The sequence below is a fragment of the Carcharodon carcharias genome, chromosome 8 (assembly GCF_017639515.1).
Source record: "Carcharodon carcharias isolate sCarCar2 chromosome 8, sCarCar2.pri, whole genome shotgun sequence".
Lineage (NCBI taxonomy): Eukaryota > Metazoa > Chordata > Chondrichthyes > Lamniformes > Lamnidae > Carcharodon > Carcharodon carcharias.
The window spans coordinates 49,687,898-49,707,116 of NC_054474.1; the positions used below are offsets into that span (position 1 = coordinate 49,687,898).

The 19,219-nt window shown below is 45.2% G+C and overlaps 1 protein-coding gene across 1 annotated transcript in view; it reads right to left on the minus strand.

The window, feature by feature from the left end:
* Positions 1 to 570: 570 nt before the first annotated feature.
* The window catches only part of LOC121281432 (glutamine--fructose-6-phosphate aminotransferase [isomerizing] 2-like), a 77,890-nt gene continuing 59,241 nt past the window's right edge, over positions 571 to 19,219 (minus strand). Inside the window, 4 exon segments of the mRNA XM_041194376.1 lie at positions 571 to 615; positions 2,359 to 2,520; positions 3,919 to 4,086; positions 18,543 to 18,670. Coding sequence (XP_041050310.1) covers positions 571 to 615; positions 2,359 to 2,520; positions 3,919 to 4,086; positions 18,543 to 18,670 — 503 coding nt within the window.

Genomic DNA, 19,219 nt, shown 5'->3' on the forward strand with positions numbered 1-19,219 from the left:
TACATGCAATTGCAAAATGAACTGTAAAATCATTTCATTCTTGCTCCTTCATTTCATTCACAAGCTTGAATAAATCCCCTCAACCCGCAAAATATATAGATATACAACTGCAGTAAGCATGATCACTGCAGATACCCTTAATAAACTGAAAAATTAAAGTGAAGATTTGTAAAAGTCATAATCTAAAAATCATGAAAATACAGAATATAGGCTTTTCTGTAGCTGTAAATATTGCACTACTGTATTGATTCATTCCATGCAGCTGGTGTAAACATCAGTCCCCTTTCAGCTTTTAAATCAAGGCAGCTCCAAGAATGAGATGTAGTTTCTCCATTGATAGAATACTGAGGATGAGGTATTTAGAAGTGTATACCTTCTATGTATAACATTACATAGATTTAAAATCAAATATGCAATATGTGCATATTCTACATCACTGCACAAGCCCCAGTTAGATAACTTCATTTAGTTATAGCTTTTACATTTCAAAAAGAAGGAAACAAAAACTGAAATGGAATATAAAAGATTGGTCAGAACACCAATCTTCAAATGCTTGCAGTGTTATGGCCTTCATTCCACAGTGACAGACTTGGCCAGGTTTCGAGGAAAATCAACCTAAAATAAAAAATACAATTTAGTTAATGGACATTTAAAGTAAAGATATAGATTTCTTCACAGGCAGGGAAGAAAGCAAAGATTGACAGCAATAAGGTTGACGCTTAAGACCAAGACCACAAAGAATCTCTTACTAACAGCACTGTGAGTGTACCTACGCCACATGAGCTAGAATTTCCCAGTTGGCGAGCAGGGGGCTGGGCCTGCTTGCCGATGTGGGATGACGTCGGGCAGAACCTTGCCCCATTTCAATTTTCAGGTAGGCAGGGGCTCAGCAGTATCAGTTGTGCTCCTGCCGACCTGTCAATGGCCAATTGAGGCCATTGACGAAGTTATTAAACTAATTAATGGACCTGCCCATCCAACCTTAAGGTTGGCGGGCAGGCTGGGAGCCCTGGTGGGCATTAGAAAAAGCATGAAACCTCATCCACAGGGTGGGGGGGATGAGGTTTCATGTAGGTTTTAAAAAATGTAATTAAAGTGCATTTAAAAGTGATGGACATGTCCCAACTCATGTGACAGTGTCACATGAGGGGACATGTCAAGGAATTTTTTTTCTTCTATTTTTCAGATTTTTTATTGTGGAGCCAATCTCCCTGAGGCGGCACTTAGCCTCAGGAAGATGAGTGCGCTCTTTCATGACATGTGCGAAAAAGCGCACTCTTGGCTCAGGGAATTCCCCCCATCCCCTGGCACAGGGAGCCCACAGCGCTTCCTTGCGGACGTCACACTGGGCGGACCTTAATTGGCCCGCCCATGTAAAATGGCGGCGCACCCCCAAGCGGAGGCATGCCTGCACGTGCCCGCTCCTAAACATCCCCCCCGATGGGGGGAAAGTTCTGCCCGTGGACTTCAGCAGTTGAAGACGGTGGCTCATCAGCACCTTCTCAAGGGCAATTAGGGATGGGCAATAAATGCTGTCCTAGTCAATGACACTCACATCCTGTGAAAGAATATAATTAAAAAATCAGCTTCGCCAAGTCATTGGCCTAATAAATAATGTGGCTCCACCTGGAGAAGCAGCAGGAAGATTACAAGTTCTCTGAACTGGTAATTTTCTGCTCCTTGTCCAGCTAGACCAATCTACCAGTTAGGATAACCAATGGGGCTTTTAGCTGGCAAAATACCAGCAATATTCTTGTACATATATGGAAGTTCCTGAGTATTAGATAATTGATCGCCATGGATGGTAGGAGAAAAGCAAAGTGAAGAGGGAAAGACAGACAGAGAGAGAGGCAAAGAGAGAGTGATTATACAAGGACATTATGATCTTGTTTTATATTGGATCTTCGTCAATGTATAATAATAGAGGATTTGCTTTTGCTATAACCTCACGGCACTGGTCATGAACCTTTAGAAGTACATTAACTGAGACATCGGCTCAAGAGATTATTCAGAACACAGCATGATATACACATGCTTTGCATTATTTCTACCCAATATACAATGGCTACAGGGCTACCTTTGTCCTTCAACTGAGTAACCTCCTTGCAGAATTCAACCAAATTCATAATCTTTTTTTCCAGAAACCATGTTGAGAGTCTCGAATAACCCCTTCTCCATCAAATTTTAAACAACTCAAAGACCCTTTATTATCTCAGGTTTCAAGTAGAACTTAAGTTTATACTTAAGCTGTAAGTTTGTATCAAAATGGTACTTTTGAGAATTTATGGATATATTCACTTAAGTGGTTTGCAACTGTGTTATATATTCAGCACATCTTAAGATATACAATCAACTCACATCATATCCTCGAAGAACAGCCAAATGGAAAGAAAGGAGCTGAAGAGGAATTACACTTAAAATACTCTGTAAACAGTCAACTGAATGTGGAATTTCAATAGATTTGTATGCAAATTTCCTACTCTCCTCATCATTCTTTGTGCAGAGTATTATTGGGCGGCCCTAAAACAAAGAGATTAGAATTATTAAATTTATTTGTGACACCAATAAAAACCCCTGATGAAATGTCTTGGATGAGGTTACAATACAATACAGGTGCTCACTTTTGGATATGCTAACACATCTGTATGCAATTTTGGGAAAGAAATTAGATTTGATATTGTATTTCTGTAAAATGTGAGCTAGCTTAAGCATTAGTTCAGACATTTACAAATGTGATGTCAATGGATCATGTAGCTAAAATTTACTGTGACAACAAAATATATTTGCATATTATGCCTGTGTACTAAAATAATGTTCTTCAAAACATTTTAGTGGAAGCAGAACATTTTAAAGAAATTCACTGAACATGTGCATTCACATTGTCTTTCCCTGCTCATTTCTGCATCCTCCAAGTGTGTAATGCACACAGCATAATATTTTCTTGTCCTTGTGAGTCAGACTAGACAATTTTGTTGATAAATTTGTAGATAAATTTATTCAATTTATTATAAATTTATTATAAATTTATTTGTAGTTGTAGATAAATTTATTATATATACTTATTGAAACTGCAAAATGAAAATGTAATACACAAGCTAGATCTAGGTTTAAAAATAAGCATCCAAATCCAATTGCTGCTTTTGGGCTAATAATTTCATCAAAGTCCATCTTCATAAAAATGGTATAATATGCTAATTTATTTTGCTGTCACAGTAAATTTTAGCTACACGATCCAAAGACATCACATTAAGTTAGATCACATTTTACAGAAATACAATATCAAATCTAGTTCTCTTTCTTTTCCCCAAAAATTGCATACAGATGTGTTAATAAATTCAAAAGTAAGCATTTATCCAGTATACCAGGTTATTTATGGGCTCAATTTTTCACAACAATACAAAAACATCATGCTGGATTTAATCGTGATCAAAAAGTTAAAATTCTACTATATTTACCTTTTCAACTAATATTTTACTCTGTCAATTGAACAGGATAACAGGATAGCACACGAAACATTAAAACTAGCACTGTCATCAGGACAGGTGGTGGCATAGTGGTATTATCACTGGACTAGTAATCCAGAAACTCAGGGTAATACTCTGGGGACCCAGGTTTGAATCCCACCATGGCAGGTGGTGTTATTTGAGTTCAATAAGTATCTGCAATTATTGCTGATTGTCATAAAAACCTATCTGGTTCACTAATGTCCTTTAGGGAAGGCAATCTGCTGTCCTTACCTGGTCTGGCCTACAGACCAGGCCCATGTGGTTGACTCTTAAAAATGCCCTCTGAGCAAGGGCAATTAAGGATGGGCAATAAATGCTGGCCTAGCCAGTGATGCCCACATCCCATGAATAAATATAAAAAAAATGCAATACTAAAACAGTCTATTGCAAAAGGTAGAAATTATAGTTGTACCTGTCGTGCAGCGACTTGTTGAACAGCATTCTGACACTTGATGTAGCATGGATCCCTCATGACAACCGTTATAACAGGTATCCTTTTGTCAATTAAAGCTAAAGGACCATGTTTCAACTCTCCAGCCAGGATCCCCTCAGAATGCATGTAAGTGATATCTTTGATTTTCTGTCAATATGACAAAAACAAAGTTAATTACTATTCAAACTTACTACTGCAATCAATGTTTCAAAGAATGCTGTACCTAATTAAAAAAACTAGAAATTGCCAGAGTGGGGAATAGCTCACTGACATGAGCAATTGCTGATACATGAATATTTTACTGGTATTTTCACCATAGGCAGAATTTTCTTGTCGGCATGCAGGGGCCAATGCGTAAAATGACACATAGTCATGCTGGGCATGCGTTCCAACGTCACCACACACCATCGTGATATTTCGATGGGTGGGCGCACAATGATCTTCGATGCACGCCTGCCATTAATTAACAGGCCTGGTAAGGCCCTTGAGCCACTAATTGACACCGATTTTTCAGATTGTCACACGGGCACAACGGGCAGACCACATTTTTATAAAGCTCATCCACGGGCGGGATAAGAGGGGTGAGCTACTTGTCTGTGTAAGCAGGAATACTTCAAATCTCTTCACAGCTGCTTGGATAGGAATAACAGGCTTCAAGTCAAGGCTCTGGAGTAAACATCATTTTTGGGGCCTTGCTGGTTTCAGGAAGCCTTCGCTTACCCTGGGAATGGGAGTTGTGCTCTCCACTGGAGGCACCTCCTCTGAGGAGGAAGGGAGGGCCAGAGGGGGGAGGAGGCCAGGAGTCCATATTCAGCCTCCAGGGGAGCCACCTTTGTGAGGACAGGTGCAGGCACAAGGGGTGCAGGGCCAACAGGAAGTGCAAGGCAGAAGGGGCTGCAGAAGATGTCACTATCCTGCTGCCAGGGTATACAGGCAGCGAAGCAGACCTCCATCTATCAGATGATAGGCCCTGAGATCAGCTCCAACTGTGTAAATGGGCATCCCATGCCAGTGGCACTAAAGGTCACAGCTGTTCTCAACTTCTATGCCTCCGGCTCTTTTCAGGGGTCAGTGGATGATCTTTGCGGAGTCTCCCAGTCAGCTGTCCACATTTGTATCAAGCAGGTTACAGACGTTCTGTTCAGGCATGCATTGACTTTCATTTACTACCACTTGGTGAGGCCAGCCAGACAGAGCGAGCCAGAGGCTTCGCAGCGATTGCTCAGTTCCCCTGCGTCCAGGGTGCCCATCGACTGCACACATGTAGCCATCAAGATCCCAGCAGGTGAGCTGGGTGCCTTTGTCAACAGGAAGGGATTCTGCTCCTTGTAGATAGTTTGTGACTAAAGGATGCAGATTCTGCAAGTCTGTGCAAGGTACCCAGGCAGCTCTCATGACGCTTACGTCCTGAGACACTCCCAGGTGCTGAGGCTCTTCAGTACTCCAGCCCGGCTGAATGGATGGCTGCTGGGTGACAAGGGCTATCCCTTAAAAGGTGGCTCATGACGGCTCTCCACCATCCAAGAACAGAAGCTGAGCAGTGGTACAATAGGAGCCACGCTGGAGAGAACCATCAGACTTCTCAAGATGCGCTTCTGATGCTTCGACCGTTCAGGGGCGCGTTCCAATACCCCCCAGATTGTGTGTCACTGATAGTGGTTGCGTGCTGTGCTCTCCACAATCTGGCGCTGGAAAGGAGGGGCGCAGTGGAGGAAGAAGATGTAGACGCAGCTGCTCTGGCTGCAGACGATGAGTTGAGTAGTGAGTCCGAGGATAAGCATGCACAGGAGAATGCTGAAGGGATAGACACTGACCCAGACAACATCCAGGGAGGCAGGGACACCCGGGAGGCTTTAATCCAACGAACCTCCAGCTAGCACGCCACATATGAAACTCCAGCACATGCCAGGCTCCATACTCGATACCTGAGAGCAACATCTGCTTAGGAACATTAACTATGTGCCTTGTCAATAAAGCTCAATGACAAACAAGTCACTCATAACATCATGGGTTTTCCTACACCTGCAGAAGTATAGACTCACCCTGAGCCATGTTCACAAATGAAGCATTTAATGAATTCACAAAAACAGAAAAGAAACTTAATTCAAAGGTGTACAGCATCACACCAAATTATAATCAACTAATAGTGGGGCAAAATAAAACCACCAGTGAGAAGCCTGTGATGTGCCTAAGGTGCCTTAAGTTTACGTTTTCGGGTGCTTTGTCTAGGTGCTGTCCCCTCGCTGGCACTGGCATTGGAGACAGCCTGCTCACTGTGCAGTCCTGTTGGCCTCGATAGCCTTGGCAGCTGTCGTCTAGCCCATGGAGCCTTTGATGGCCCCGCCTGGGAGGAAGTGGCCAGTTCCACAACTGGCTCCTCCCCAAGTCACCGCAGTCTCATCAGATCTCACAATCACTGGCAAAGGGGCGAAGCAGTTGCTACCCTCATCCAGAGCACCCTGAGAGGAGCCCCAGAGACAACAGGCAGCTCGTGCGCCGACGTGAGGTCGCTTCGGTCCTTCCTGTTCACCACTGATGGATGGGCACCTAGCTGGGATACTTGGTGCCCAATCCATCTCCCACAATGGCACTGACCAGCTGAGGTCAATGTCGCTGTGAGGGCTTGCAGGTCTGAGCGCAACCCCAGGAAGCCCTGATTGTTCTCCTGGAGAAGCCTCTCCGCGAGAGTCACCACTCTCTCCACGGAGGAGGCAGTGTGCTCGGCCCTGAGGGTCATTGCATTGCTCACGCCCGTATGGACTCCTCCATCACGGAGACCATGCCACGCATAGCCTCATGTATCTCTGCCAGATCCTCCCGCAGACCCTGGGACTTCCAGGGACGACTTCAGGGGCACATCATCAGTCACCAACTCAGCATGTTCCTGGTCTCCTGCAGTCCTCCGACTGCCAGCGCCGTGGGCATTCTCCGTCTCCAGCTGCACTGGCCGACAATCTAATTTCCATTGAGGTGCTAGTATCTCTGCTGGTGCCTGCCTGGCAGAGATGATGTGACACTGGTGCTTCTAATTCTTCTGGGCCCTCAGGTGTTAGAGTTGGCCTCCTCCTCCCGGCCCTGCTCCAGTGATGCTGAAGGGAAGAACAAGGACATTTGATTGGTTGAGGTCACAGAATCACAAAATCACAAAGTGCAGAAGAGGCACTTCAGCCCATCGAGTCTGCACTGAGTCAAGACAATGTGAATGTGCATGCCTGGTCCCCAGATCAGTATGCGCTCATCCTTCCATAGTCAATGGGAAACCCATGTTGGAAGCTTAAATCACTAAACATTCAACAGTGGAACAGTTGCTGGGACAGACATGGTGACCTCAGTGCATGGCACTCTAACCTCCCCCAGGCACCCCAGCCTCACCGGTGGACCTGGGCGCATGGCGCATCTCTAGCTCCATCGCCTCCTGCTCGTATCTGGTTATAATGGCCAATCGGGCCTGGCCTCCGCCAGTCCACATCCTCTCAGAGTTATTGTGTGCGGTCTTCTCCTGAAAAGGAGAGAGGAGCATTGATCAGTCCACCCTGTACCTGGATTCCTACTGCATCCCTGCCCACCCCATCTGAGTGAAACATTGCAGGGCTCCAGTGAATCGTGACCCTGCAGCTGCCGCACACTCACACCAAGCAGCCAGGGCTGACCCCACCCCCTTGCCCACATGCTGCCTCCATCACATTTGCCAGTCACACGGTTTCACCCTGCAAAGCGAGGACGCACAAGCACATGGAATGGCAAGGGCAGCAGATGGATGGGTGCCCCGCCACCTGCAAGTTCCCCTCCCAGCATGTCAGCAGCCTGACTTTGACATGTTTTGGAGTTCCAGCACTGCGTCTAGGTGCAGTTCCTTGAAGTAGCCCTCAAAACAGGACTGTGGATATCAGTCTACCACATGCACGAGTGCAGAATCCAGCTCAGCACAGCCCTCTCAGGGTGAACTAGGCATGGGCAATATCTGCTGACCCACCCAGAGAAGGAAACATGACGTGAATGATTCAATGCAGTGACTACATTCAGAGTTTGGTAGGGGGGAACCATGCCAACACGGTACTCACCCTTCCCAGCTGCAAGAGGTTGTTGAAATGCTTGTGGCATTGAACCCAGGTGCATCGCACCACATTGTGTGAACTCACTATCTCTGCCACCTCCTCCAAGGCAAGTTTGGTCATGTAGGGGGGGCCTCCTCCCGTCCCTGGGAATGAAGGTCTCACGCCGTGCAGTCACCTCCTCGAGGGGGGCATCTGAAAAGTGAGGGGCACAGTGCCCTGCTGACCTGCCCTCCTGCCTAGCCTGCTCACCAGCAGTGCTCTGGGGAGCCTTTCTGCTGGCCATGGTTCACAGCCTTTGCAAGGCTACAGGAGCGCTCTTTAAACAGGCCACCGGGTTTCTATTGGACCCGGCGCTCAGTGCAGTCCCACCACCGCCCGCTCACTCCCACTGTCCTTGGGTGCCATGTTTCACGCTAGGTGGGCCTTAATTGGCCCACCCGCACCCATTCCCAACCGACCCCTCCGACGGGGAGAAAATTCTCCCCTGTATATTTTAAAGACTGCGATAAACAAGTATCTAAATTTGCAGATGATACACACTTAAGAGGCATTGTAAACTCTATAGGTGTGATGAGAAAGTTATATAATTTAGACAAGATTAAGTGATTCAGTAAAACTATGTCACGTTGAGTTCACTGTGGGGAATTGTGAAGTCATCCACTTCAGATCCAAGAAAGACAAATCAGAGTATTTTCAGTTCTGATGAAAGGTCATCGACCTGAAACGTTGGCTCTGTTTCTCTCCACAAATGCTGTCTGGCCTGCTGAGCTTTTCCAGCACTTTTTGTCCTTGTTTCAGATTTCCAGCATCCCCAGTATTTTGTAGAATTTTTTTTAATGGGAGATACTTGGAGCTGTGGAGGAGCAAAGGGATTTAGGTATCTATTCTGCAAATCACTTAAAAAGCTTGTACAGAGGTACAAAAAAGCAATCAAAAGATGCATGGAATATTGGCCTTTATCTGAAGGAAGCTGGCATACAAAAGTGAGGAAGTGATGCTGCAATTGTAGAGTCTTAGACATCAGCTGGAGTACTGTGTCCAGTTTTGGGCACTTTCACCATATGACGTAGGAGCAGAAGTAGGCCATTCAGCCCATCCAATCTGCTCTGCCATTCAATGAAATCATGGCTGATCTGATAATCCTCAACTCCACTTTCCTGCCTTTTCCCCATAACCCATGATTCCCTTACTGATTAAAAATGTCTAACTCAGCCTTGAATATACTTAATGACCTAGCCTCTACAGCCCTATGCAGTAAAGAATTCCACAGATTAATACCCTCTGAGTGAAGAAATTCCTCTTAATCTCTGTCTTAATTGGGCAACCCCTTACTCTGAGATAATGCCCTCTAGTCCTAGACTCTCCCACAAGGGGAAACAACCTCTCAGCATCTACCCTGTCAAGTCCCCGAAGAATCTTATGTTTCAATAAGGTCGCCTCTCATTCTTCTAAACTCCAATGAGCACAGGCCCATCCTACTCAACCTCTTCTCATAAGAAAATCCCTCCATACCCAGGATCAACCTAGTGAACCTTCTCTGGACTGCCTCCAATGCCAGTATATCGTTCTTTAGATAAGGGGACCAAAACTGTTCACAGTATTCTAAGTGTGGGCTAACTAGTGCCTTGTATAGTTTTAGCAAGACCTCCCTGTTTTTATACTTCATTCCCTTTGAAATAAAGGCCAATATTCCATTTGCCTTCCCTATTATCTGCTGAACTTGTATGCTGGCTTTTTGAGATTCATGCACGAGGACCCCCAGATTCCTCTGTGCTGCAGCTTTCTGCAGTCTTTCTCCATTTAAATAATATTCAGCTCTCTATTCTTCCTGCCAAAGTGCATAACCTCACATCTTCCCACATTATATTCCATCTGCCAAGTTTTTGCCCATTCACTTAACCTGTCTATATCCCTCTGTCGACTCCATGTGTCATCCTCACCGCTTGCCTTCCCACTTATTTTTGTGTCATCCACAAACTTGGTGTCATGGGCCTGAATTTTTCAGTTGGCGTGTGGGGGCAGGCCCGACATGCTGGTGTGTAAAATGATGTGCAATGACATTGGCTGTACACTGTCTCACGATGTTTCGTTTGGTGGGCATGCAGCCAACTCTGGCGCATGCCCACTGGTATTTAAATGGCCTATTAAGGCCCTTAAGGGATTAAGTAAGGTCATTGTTGATGCTTCCCATCCAACCTTAAGGTTGGTGGGCAGGCGGAAAGGCCAAGCGGCTTTCCATGAGCAGGATGACGTTTCCTAAAGCTTTTAATAATTGAATAAAATTTCTTCATCAAATATAAAAATATGTCCCACCTCATGTGACACAGTCACATGATGGGACATATTTAAATAAATTTTCGATCCATTTATTTATTTATATGAAAACCGCTTCAATCTCCCTGAGGCAGCTCCGTGTCTCAGGGAGATTGAAGCAATCTTTCGCGCATATGCACAAAAGAGCGCTGGCCCTGACTCTCTCCTTCCTCTGCCCGCACATGTAGCACTTTACGGTTTGCGTCTTAATTGGCTCGCCCACGTAAAATGGTGTCCAGCACTGTTGTGCAATTGGACATTTCCAAGCTTCTGCAATTTTGAAGGAGGTGGGGTGCGTTTTGGTAATCAACATAAATTACGTCAACAGAGAGGTGTCGTGAGCCATGATATGGAGATGGGAACTGTATGAATGGTCAGTACAAAAGCTGGTTCCTACTTCACATATCATTATGAAATGTTGTGGCATAAGCTATATCTATTTTTACTACAGTAAGTGATGGTAGAGCTTCGATTTGAAAATTAGGTGACCATTAAATAATGTGGTTGCCAGGTTGTTACTTCTGACAACTGGCGAGATGTCCAAGGAAAGAACAGCATTGTGAAAATCATCCACTGGATCAAGTGCATTTCTGTATGATACAATATTGAAAGCCTAGCCCAGTCTGAAATCCAGATCCAATTGTGTAAAATGTCCCCACTGCCTTCATTTTTTCCTGGAAGTTCAGCTCAGCCATCTGCTTGGATGTTTCAAAGCTTTGGCAGATGGCTGAATTTCTGACTATCTTCAAAGGCTCTAATGCAGGCTTGTCTGACCTGCGGCCCACAGAAGCCTCTCTATGTGGCTCTTGGAGCGATTGTTGAAAATGCTGGTAAGACCACTCAATGAGTTTGAAGATTTCTAATCACAGCCTGTTTCTCTCCCGCATTTGCTGCTGATAGGCTCAATAGTGAGTTCCTTCTTCAAGATGCACTGCAGGAACTCACCAAGGCTCCTTAGGCAGCACCTTCCAAACCCATGACCACTACCATCTAGAAGGACAAGGGCAGCACACATATGGGAACACCACCACCCAGAAGTTCCCCTCTAAGCCAATCACCATCCTATCTTGGAAATATACCACCATTCCTTCACTGTCACTAGTTCAAAATCCTGGAACTCCCTCCCTAACAGCACTGTGGGTGTAGCTACACCACATGGACTGCAGCAGTTCAAGAAGGCAGCTCACCTCCACCTTCTCAAGGGCAACTAGGGATGGGCAATAAGTGCTGGCCTAGCCAGTGAAAGCCACCTTTCATGAACAATTAAAAAGTGAGAAACAGGCTGTGATAGCAGAGGCAGCGAACACTGGCAACTGCGAGTATGCAGAAAGAGTGAATGTGTGTATGTGTCTCTGGAGTGAGCGAGGCCTCTGCTCACCACACTTTCCTGTGGCTTTGACCAGTTTCACCCAGCCCCCAGTGTTTTGGCCTGCCTCCAGCTGTTTTCCCTCGGTTCTTCCCATGTTCCCCCAACTCTCCCTGCATTCCCCCAGGTCTCAGCCCTCTCCGCGGTAGGCACTTGCATTCGAGCGCCGCTAGAACTCAGGTCTCACTCCAGGTCGCACCTACTGCCCCAACACTCCCCTGCCAAGTCAATTTAGTGAGTGAAGGCAAGTAAGTGAGTGTGAGAGTCAGGGTGAGCGAGTGTGTGTGAGAGAGGTGAGTGAATTTGTGTATGTGTGTACGCGAGACAGACAGGGGTATGTCTGTGAGAGAGGGGTGAGTATGTGTGTGTGTGTGTGTGCGTGTGTGTTTGTGTGCGAGAGGTATGTGTGTGTGAGAGAGATAGAGAGAGAGAGAGGTGCGTGCGTGTGTCTGCATGAGAGAGGGGGTGAAAGCAAGGGGAATGTGTCTGTGTGTGTCTAGCTCACTCCCAATCTCAGGGTTCTCATTCACCCTGACCCCACACACCAACAGGTACTCTCACCCACTCACAGGAGGTGAGGTTGAGTGAGTGAGCACCCTCACCTAGGCACACTCTCTCACCCTACCACACTCTAATGGTCGTCTTTATTACTCATTTTTAATTATCGATTTATTGTTGTGACTTTGTTTTGCTCAGCAAGTTGTTTCTTTTAATTTTCCTTTTGAAATTCATGTTCACTGTTGTGCCAAACCTTATCTTCCCGAAATTTGCTCATCCGCTCCCCCTCATAGCAGGGAGGGGGGTGAGTGTGAGAAAAATTGAAACGTGTCCCCTCCCCCCATGTGAAAAGGCTGCTCTAATGGATTCTACTCAGGAGGGCATGTTTACACAGCTATCCAGGGGAAAGTGAGCTTGTTTACTTTGATAGATGTATGAGCTTCTGAAGAGGATAATGGTTTTTAAATTGGTTTTCAAGTAATGTTTGTTTATCTTGACAGCTTTATGAGCTTGATTTCTAAATTTTATGATAGCACTTATGAGCTCCATTTATAGTGGATACTGGGAGAGTGGAATGGGGGGTTCAGCAGTTATTTGGATTAGGGCTGAGAGGGGTAAGGGAAAGGATAGGGGTGAAGAGGTGAGAAGGTAAAGGAGATGCAGGGTGTGAGGGTTAAAGGGGACTTACACTGATCTTCAGAACTGAACCAATGGGCGCAATCATCCCAGATTTGCACTAGGTATGGTAGCGGATGGGGATAACGATGTTTTACCCGCCTGCTGCTATGGCGGCTTTTCACGCCTTATCATCCCAAACACGCCACATTAATTATGCAATCCTAGCAAACATGCTGTTTCCATGGTGGGCGGACACTCATTCACTCACCAAGCTATCACCTCACCGCTTCATCACACCAGGCGCCATATTTAAAGTGCAGCCGTGCACACACCTCTCAGTGCTTCCAGCCCACAACTGCTGCAAAGAAGACATGGCCCTGAAAGGCAAAAAGACTGCAGTCCCCAGGTTCAATGACCCGTCCCTCGAGCACCTTTTGGACGCAGTGGCTTGCAGAGGTTTGCAGTGATGTCCTCTACCCCTGTTTCACAGGCCACTGCCATGCACTAATTATCTCTCCTTGCCTTGCACATTTGCCAAACAGTTGAGATGGAGTCCATGACCCAGGGCCTCCAATCAAGCCCCAAAGAAACCTCTGAAGAGGAATATGAAGGCACCCTCCTTGACGTCCCATCACAGCGCTCACCCACACACTTCACCAGCGCAGAGACACACACCTCGGTGGAACCCAGCTTTAGAGTAGAGTAAATCACAATCTAGTGAGCACATCGCACTTTCTGATCCACAGCAGGTGGCGGCAGGGACATCCCAGATCCCCAACACTCAGAGGACCGCTGGAGGCCAGAGATTTTCTGAGTCTGAGTCAGATGATGAGCCTCTGGATTCGGTCATGTCACAGTTACTGGAGCTGAAAAGGCAAGTTCGGAGACATCAGGAAGGGTGTCTGCTGCACTCCTCAGATTGCAAGGCATGATGGAGGAGTCCATCTGCCTTCAGGCTGAGGTGATAGTAGCAGCATGTCAATGCACCGAGGTCAACACTGGTAGAATGACAGCCACCATGGAGACCTTGGTCCAGGATGTCACTCTTGTACTGCAGTGAGGGCTGAGCTCAGTCGCTGACGCCATAGGTTGCCTCCAACAGTATGAATGTGAGAGGGGTGCAAGGCAGCCTGATCTCACTCCAACTATCCCTTCTCCTCATGGAGTCAGCCAGAGTCCTTGGGCACCTATAGGGAGGGGGATCAGCAGGTGTACCCCCAGGGCCATCCATCCAAGTGACTCCAGGACTGTCCAGCCCATCGGAATCCCTGTGACTCCAGTAGCTCCAGTTCCACAGGCCGAGGAGGGTGCCATTGCCACACAGCAGGACCCCAAAAGCACGCCGGGACCCTCCGGGTCTCAGCCCTCCAGAGGATGCCCGCCGAGGTCATTGCAGACAGGGTGTTGCAGCCCTCCACTGTGGATGCCCGGGAGGCACCAAGACATAGCGGCAGGGTTAGGAAGGTTAAGAAGATGTAGTTACACAGCCTGGGCATGGGTGTTAATCAATTCTGCATAATGTTCACTATTGTCAACAGACTCCCAAAAATGTCTCCCTGCCTATGGCTCCTTGTCCTGATGAGCGGTGTTCGTGTCACACTGGTTGTCGGTCATCTGCAGGAATGAAAGGAGATGACTATAGACCCTGTGTGGCGCTAGGCAGCGATCAGCGACAGTTCACTGTGGCTCTTCATCGGCGTGTGTGGCAGCCTCAGCTGCTACTTCTTCCAGAGGGTGCTGCTCCTCCCTCTGTGTAGCCAGATGCCTCAGTCACTCTCTTCTCTGTTGTCTTCGCTCTCTGTACACCACGAGTCTTACAACTAGTTCACAAGGCCCCATGACTCTGATGTACTCCTCCTGCAGGATGAAAGAAAGACAATGCGTGGGATAGCATGAGCGTACTAAGAACTTGTCTTGGTTAAGTCTGAAGGCCTCTTAACGCATCCCAGAGAGTGCTGGCCACCACTTGGATGGCCAGAGGTTAGTGCGCTGCATTGTTGCCCGAAACCCCACCTTCCTCTGCTCCACTCCACCTGACCGATTAGCAGTGGCTTGGCCCATTGGATTGCATGCTGTGCTCTCAGCTCAGACGCAGGCATTCTCCTAACCCGCACTGCAAGGCTTCACTGTTAGCTTGAACCATGGGGGAGACTGGTCCAAACCAGGGGGCTGACATTCCCTGGGCTGTAAGTGCCTCCACCATGAGGTTGTACCATGTGCTCAGTTGTCCAACTGTTCTGCAGTTCACGAAAATGGTCATTAGTTTGCAGCCTGTGCCCAGGGGGGGTGAAAAACTCTGGAACACTTGGTGGCACTTTGATGCCTTTGCATGGCTTGAGTGGGCAGATAAGCTAAAGGCCCAACTCCAATCGTATCAATGTGATTGTGCCTGAACGGTCTCAGCTGCAGAGGAATGGTCACTTTATACAAGGTGTCCCTAATGCATGGCCACTTCGCTCGCCCATACGAAATCCCCCCACCCCACATGTGCTTGTGCACTACCTTCAACCACAGGGCAGCCTTTGACCACCCCCTCCCCCCAAGTCAACTGAACTGCAGGGCAGTCTTTGTTCCCCCCCACACCCACAAGTTGCCTCAACCATAGGGCAGCCTTTTGCCCCCCCAATGCGCCTCAACAATGAGGTCCAACAGGTGTCCCTTCGAGTGCTCCACAACGTTACTTGGCTCTCCTCAGAGTTCCCCTCAAAGTGCAACCCGCCAAGTGCACACCTTTTATACGCTGCTGTGAAACACTTTGGCGTGCTATCACGCTGACATGGGCAGACAATCCAGCAGGGGGGGTGTATGAATCTGGCGGGCTGGCTTTATAATAATATGCTGGTGTATTACAATGACGTCCAATGGCGGGAAATGCGACCTGCCATTGACGGGCTGAGCAGACGATCGCAAACTGGTTCACGACGTTGTGAAACTGATTTTTGGCCTTCTTGCCATATTGTACGCTCACAGCACTGAACACGCCCGATGCCAGCAGGCATGGAAAATTCCGCCAGATGTCTCTGCAAACAGGGTCAGGTCTTTTACCCTGGCAGCCTTGCATCTGTTGTCTGCATCCACTTGATGAAAATCTTGCCACCAGCACTCCTGTGTAGGAGTTAGGATTGCAACATAGGGAAATTTCCCAACTCTGGATTCCTGCCTCAAAGAAAATCCAAGCCCATGTCCAATGAATGTGGTTTATATTCCCTTGTGTTTAGAAGTTTGAGGGGTGATTCAATCAAGCTATTTAAAATGATAAAGGGATGTGATAGGGCAGATACAGAGAAACTACTCTCTGGTGGGGAAAGTCATGGACAAAGGGGCATTATACAAAAATTAGAGCTAAATCAGGAGGCATTTTCTCATGCAAAGGGTGGTGCAAATACAGAAAACTCTCCTTCAAAAGATTTTGAATATTTTGCCATTAAAATTTTCAAGCCAGAGACTGATTTTTTTAAGCTCAGGGTATCAAGTGGCATGGAGCAACAGTGGATTAATAGAATTGAAGTATAAGCCAGCCACGATCTAATAAAACGGTGGAATGGAATTGCAGGGAAACTCCTATACTTATGTATATGGGGGAAAAATGCAAATTAAGAAAGGGAAGCTAAAGTAAATGTTAAATTTTTTTTCTAAAACATCAGGGACAAAAGAGTGACATTATTGGTATTGATATGGAGAGACTGCATAAAAATTACCAGAACCAGCATCAAGATGCATGGTTATGAAGATAAAATGCCTAAGGGATGAAGTTAAGAATGTACAGAATAGACTTATTAAACTAGGTCACAGGCTGGCATTATATAACAAGCATTGCGAGATTGGAACAGAGAAAAAGTAGTAAAAACAATACTGATACATGTTAGTGAAAAAGGCAAGTAACAACTTGCCATTCACTAGCAGTTGTTACAATAAGAAGGTTTATGGCAAGAAAGGTATCAGGAAAGTTATTTATATTAGATTGTTGTATATTAGATTTGAAACATGCTATGACTGAATGGGCAGATCAAAAATAACCAAAAGGATGGAATGAAAGTCAAAACAATTCCGCAGAGGAAATTACTGTGGTCCTGACACAGTGAAACAGAATAGTATATCAGATTTAGAATTCAGAAATTAGGCAAAAGTGGGTTCTGATGATCACTGAATAGTTATTTAATGATGTGAAAATGGTTAGGGGATATATGGATGGAAAACATAGCAACCATTTTGAGCTTTGGGAATCAAATGAAAATGGACTTTTTAAAAATAGATTTTACACAACGCCAAAACAAAAATTCCTTATGTGAAACTGAAGTTGGGGAAGTGGGTTGAGAAAAAAGGAAAGAGAGCAGGATCAAGTCTTCAGTGTCTGAATAATGCAGTCATTTAAAAAGTCCAAAGATCAAACAGAAATATTATAAGCTATCCAAGGAAATAAAAACTGTACTGGCAGCCATTCAAAAATTAAATTGTAACTTAAAAGAAATATCAAAAGAGCAAAAAGGACAACAATCATGAGTAGTAGGTAATAGCAAAAGAGAGCCAAGTAAACCATATTATGCAAGAACCACAATTTTAAAATGGTTATTAGGCTGTCACTTGCCATCATTTAACAGAATATTTTAAAATGATTGTGAATTATGTCCATTAGAGGCAATCAGGATATCAAATAGTGTTGTAGCACAGAAACAAGATATTTAGCTCATCAGCTGTGCCACCAGCCTAATCCATTTCAATTGCATATTCTGCCATTGGGGTATAGACTCATAGATGTTTACAGCACAGAAGGTTGCCACGGAGGCTATGGCAATACAAGTAAATATCTAAATACTTCTTAAATGTTACAAGAGTTTCTGACTCAACCACAACTTCAGGCAATAAGTTCCAGACACCCACCACCCTCTGGGTGGAAAATATTTCTCATCAACTCCCCTCTTAGCCTTCTACCCCTTATCTTAAGTCTATGCCCCCTGGTTATTGACCCCTCTACTAATGGAAAAAGTGCTTACCTATCCATCCTATCTATGCCCTTCATAATCTTATACATCCCCATCAGGTTCCCTATCAACCTTCGCTGCTCCAAAGAAAACAATCCCAGCCTAGTATAGTAACATAGTGGTTATGTTATGAGACTAATAATCTGGTGATAAGAGCTCAAATTCCATCATAACATCTGAGGAATTTAATTCAGTTAAAAATTTATTGCATTTGGTGAACCTTATAAAATCTGCAATAAAAAGTTAGTATCAGTAATAGTTTAAGTGCTTTTCAGTGACCACAAAACTACGAGATTGTTGCAAAAGCCCAACTAGTTCATTTATGTTATTTAGGGAAGGCAATCTGCTGCTCTTACTCAGACTGGCCTATGTGTGGCTCCAGACCCACAGTAATGTGGCTGACTTTTAACTTCTCTGTGAAATAGCCTAGCAAGCTATTCAGTTCTATTAACAGAAATTCACCCCCTACTCCAGGACAATAAATGTTGGCCTTAGCAGCAACGACCACATCTTGTGAATGAATTAATAATAAAATTTCTTTTGATGTAACTATCAAATTCTCTTTAACTAATTCAACCATAGACTTCTAGCCTAAGCAGTCAATGTTACGCAAATTAGCTTTGTCTTGAAGAAAGATTCAATTAATTTATGAATGGAAGGAAAGATGATAATACAGAACACTTACATTTGAAGAATATAGAGAACATTAGAGTCTTATAATGCAAATAATGGTGAATAGGAATCAAGGATTGCTTTTGTGGAGCGTCTACTTGCTAAAGCTCCTTCTAGGCATGTAGCATAATGATACCCACGGCCCATGATTAGGAGCGATTTGTGCTGGAACAGCTCACGGGCTAGTAGCTGAATCTTTTCATCCAAGGATAACACTTCTTTAATCAAGTCTAAGAGAATTTATGTGGAATAATGACAGGTTAATAATACAAATGAAGGTAGTTAAGGGTTAAATAGTAACTACATCTTACATGCAGCTGTTCACAAGCATTTATCTCCTAAATATTACAAGACATGTAAAAACTGCCAAGGCAACATACGTACAAACATTTAATATGGAAAATATATCTTCAAATAGAATCATTTAAGATTACTGTAGAGATGGAGGTCACTTGACCCATATCCACGCCAGATCGTCTCCAGGCCAATTTAAAACTAGTCCCAATACTTTACTCTCCCTCCATCACCTCCACTACTTTAAATATTTATACTCCCTGTGGCACTACATTCCATACTCCAGCAATCTTCAATACAAAGAAAGTTCCCCTGAACTTCTCACTCTTCTGGCAATCTTAAATTGATGATTCCTTTTTATCAAGTCCCCAACCACAGGAAATAGTCTTTGCCAATCATTCTTTCAAAATCCTTTGTAATTTAAAAAAAACCTCCATCAGATGTGATTTTACTTTTCTCTTCTGCTGTGGAAATAGTCCTAGTAT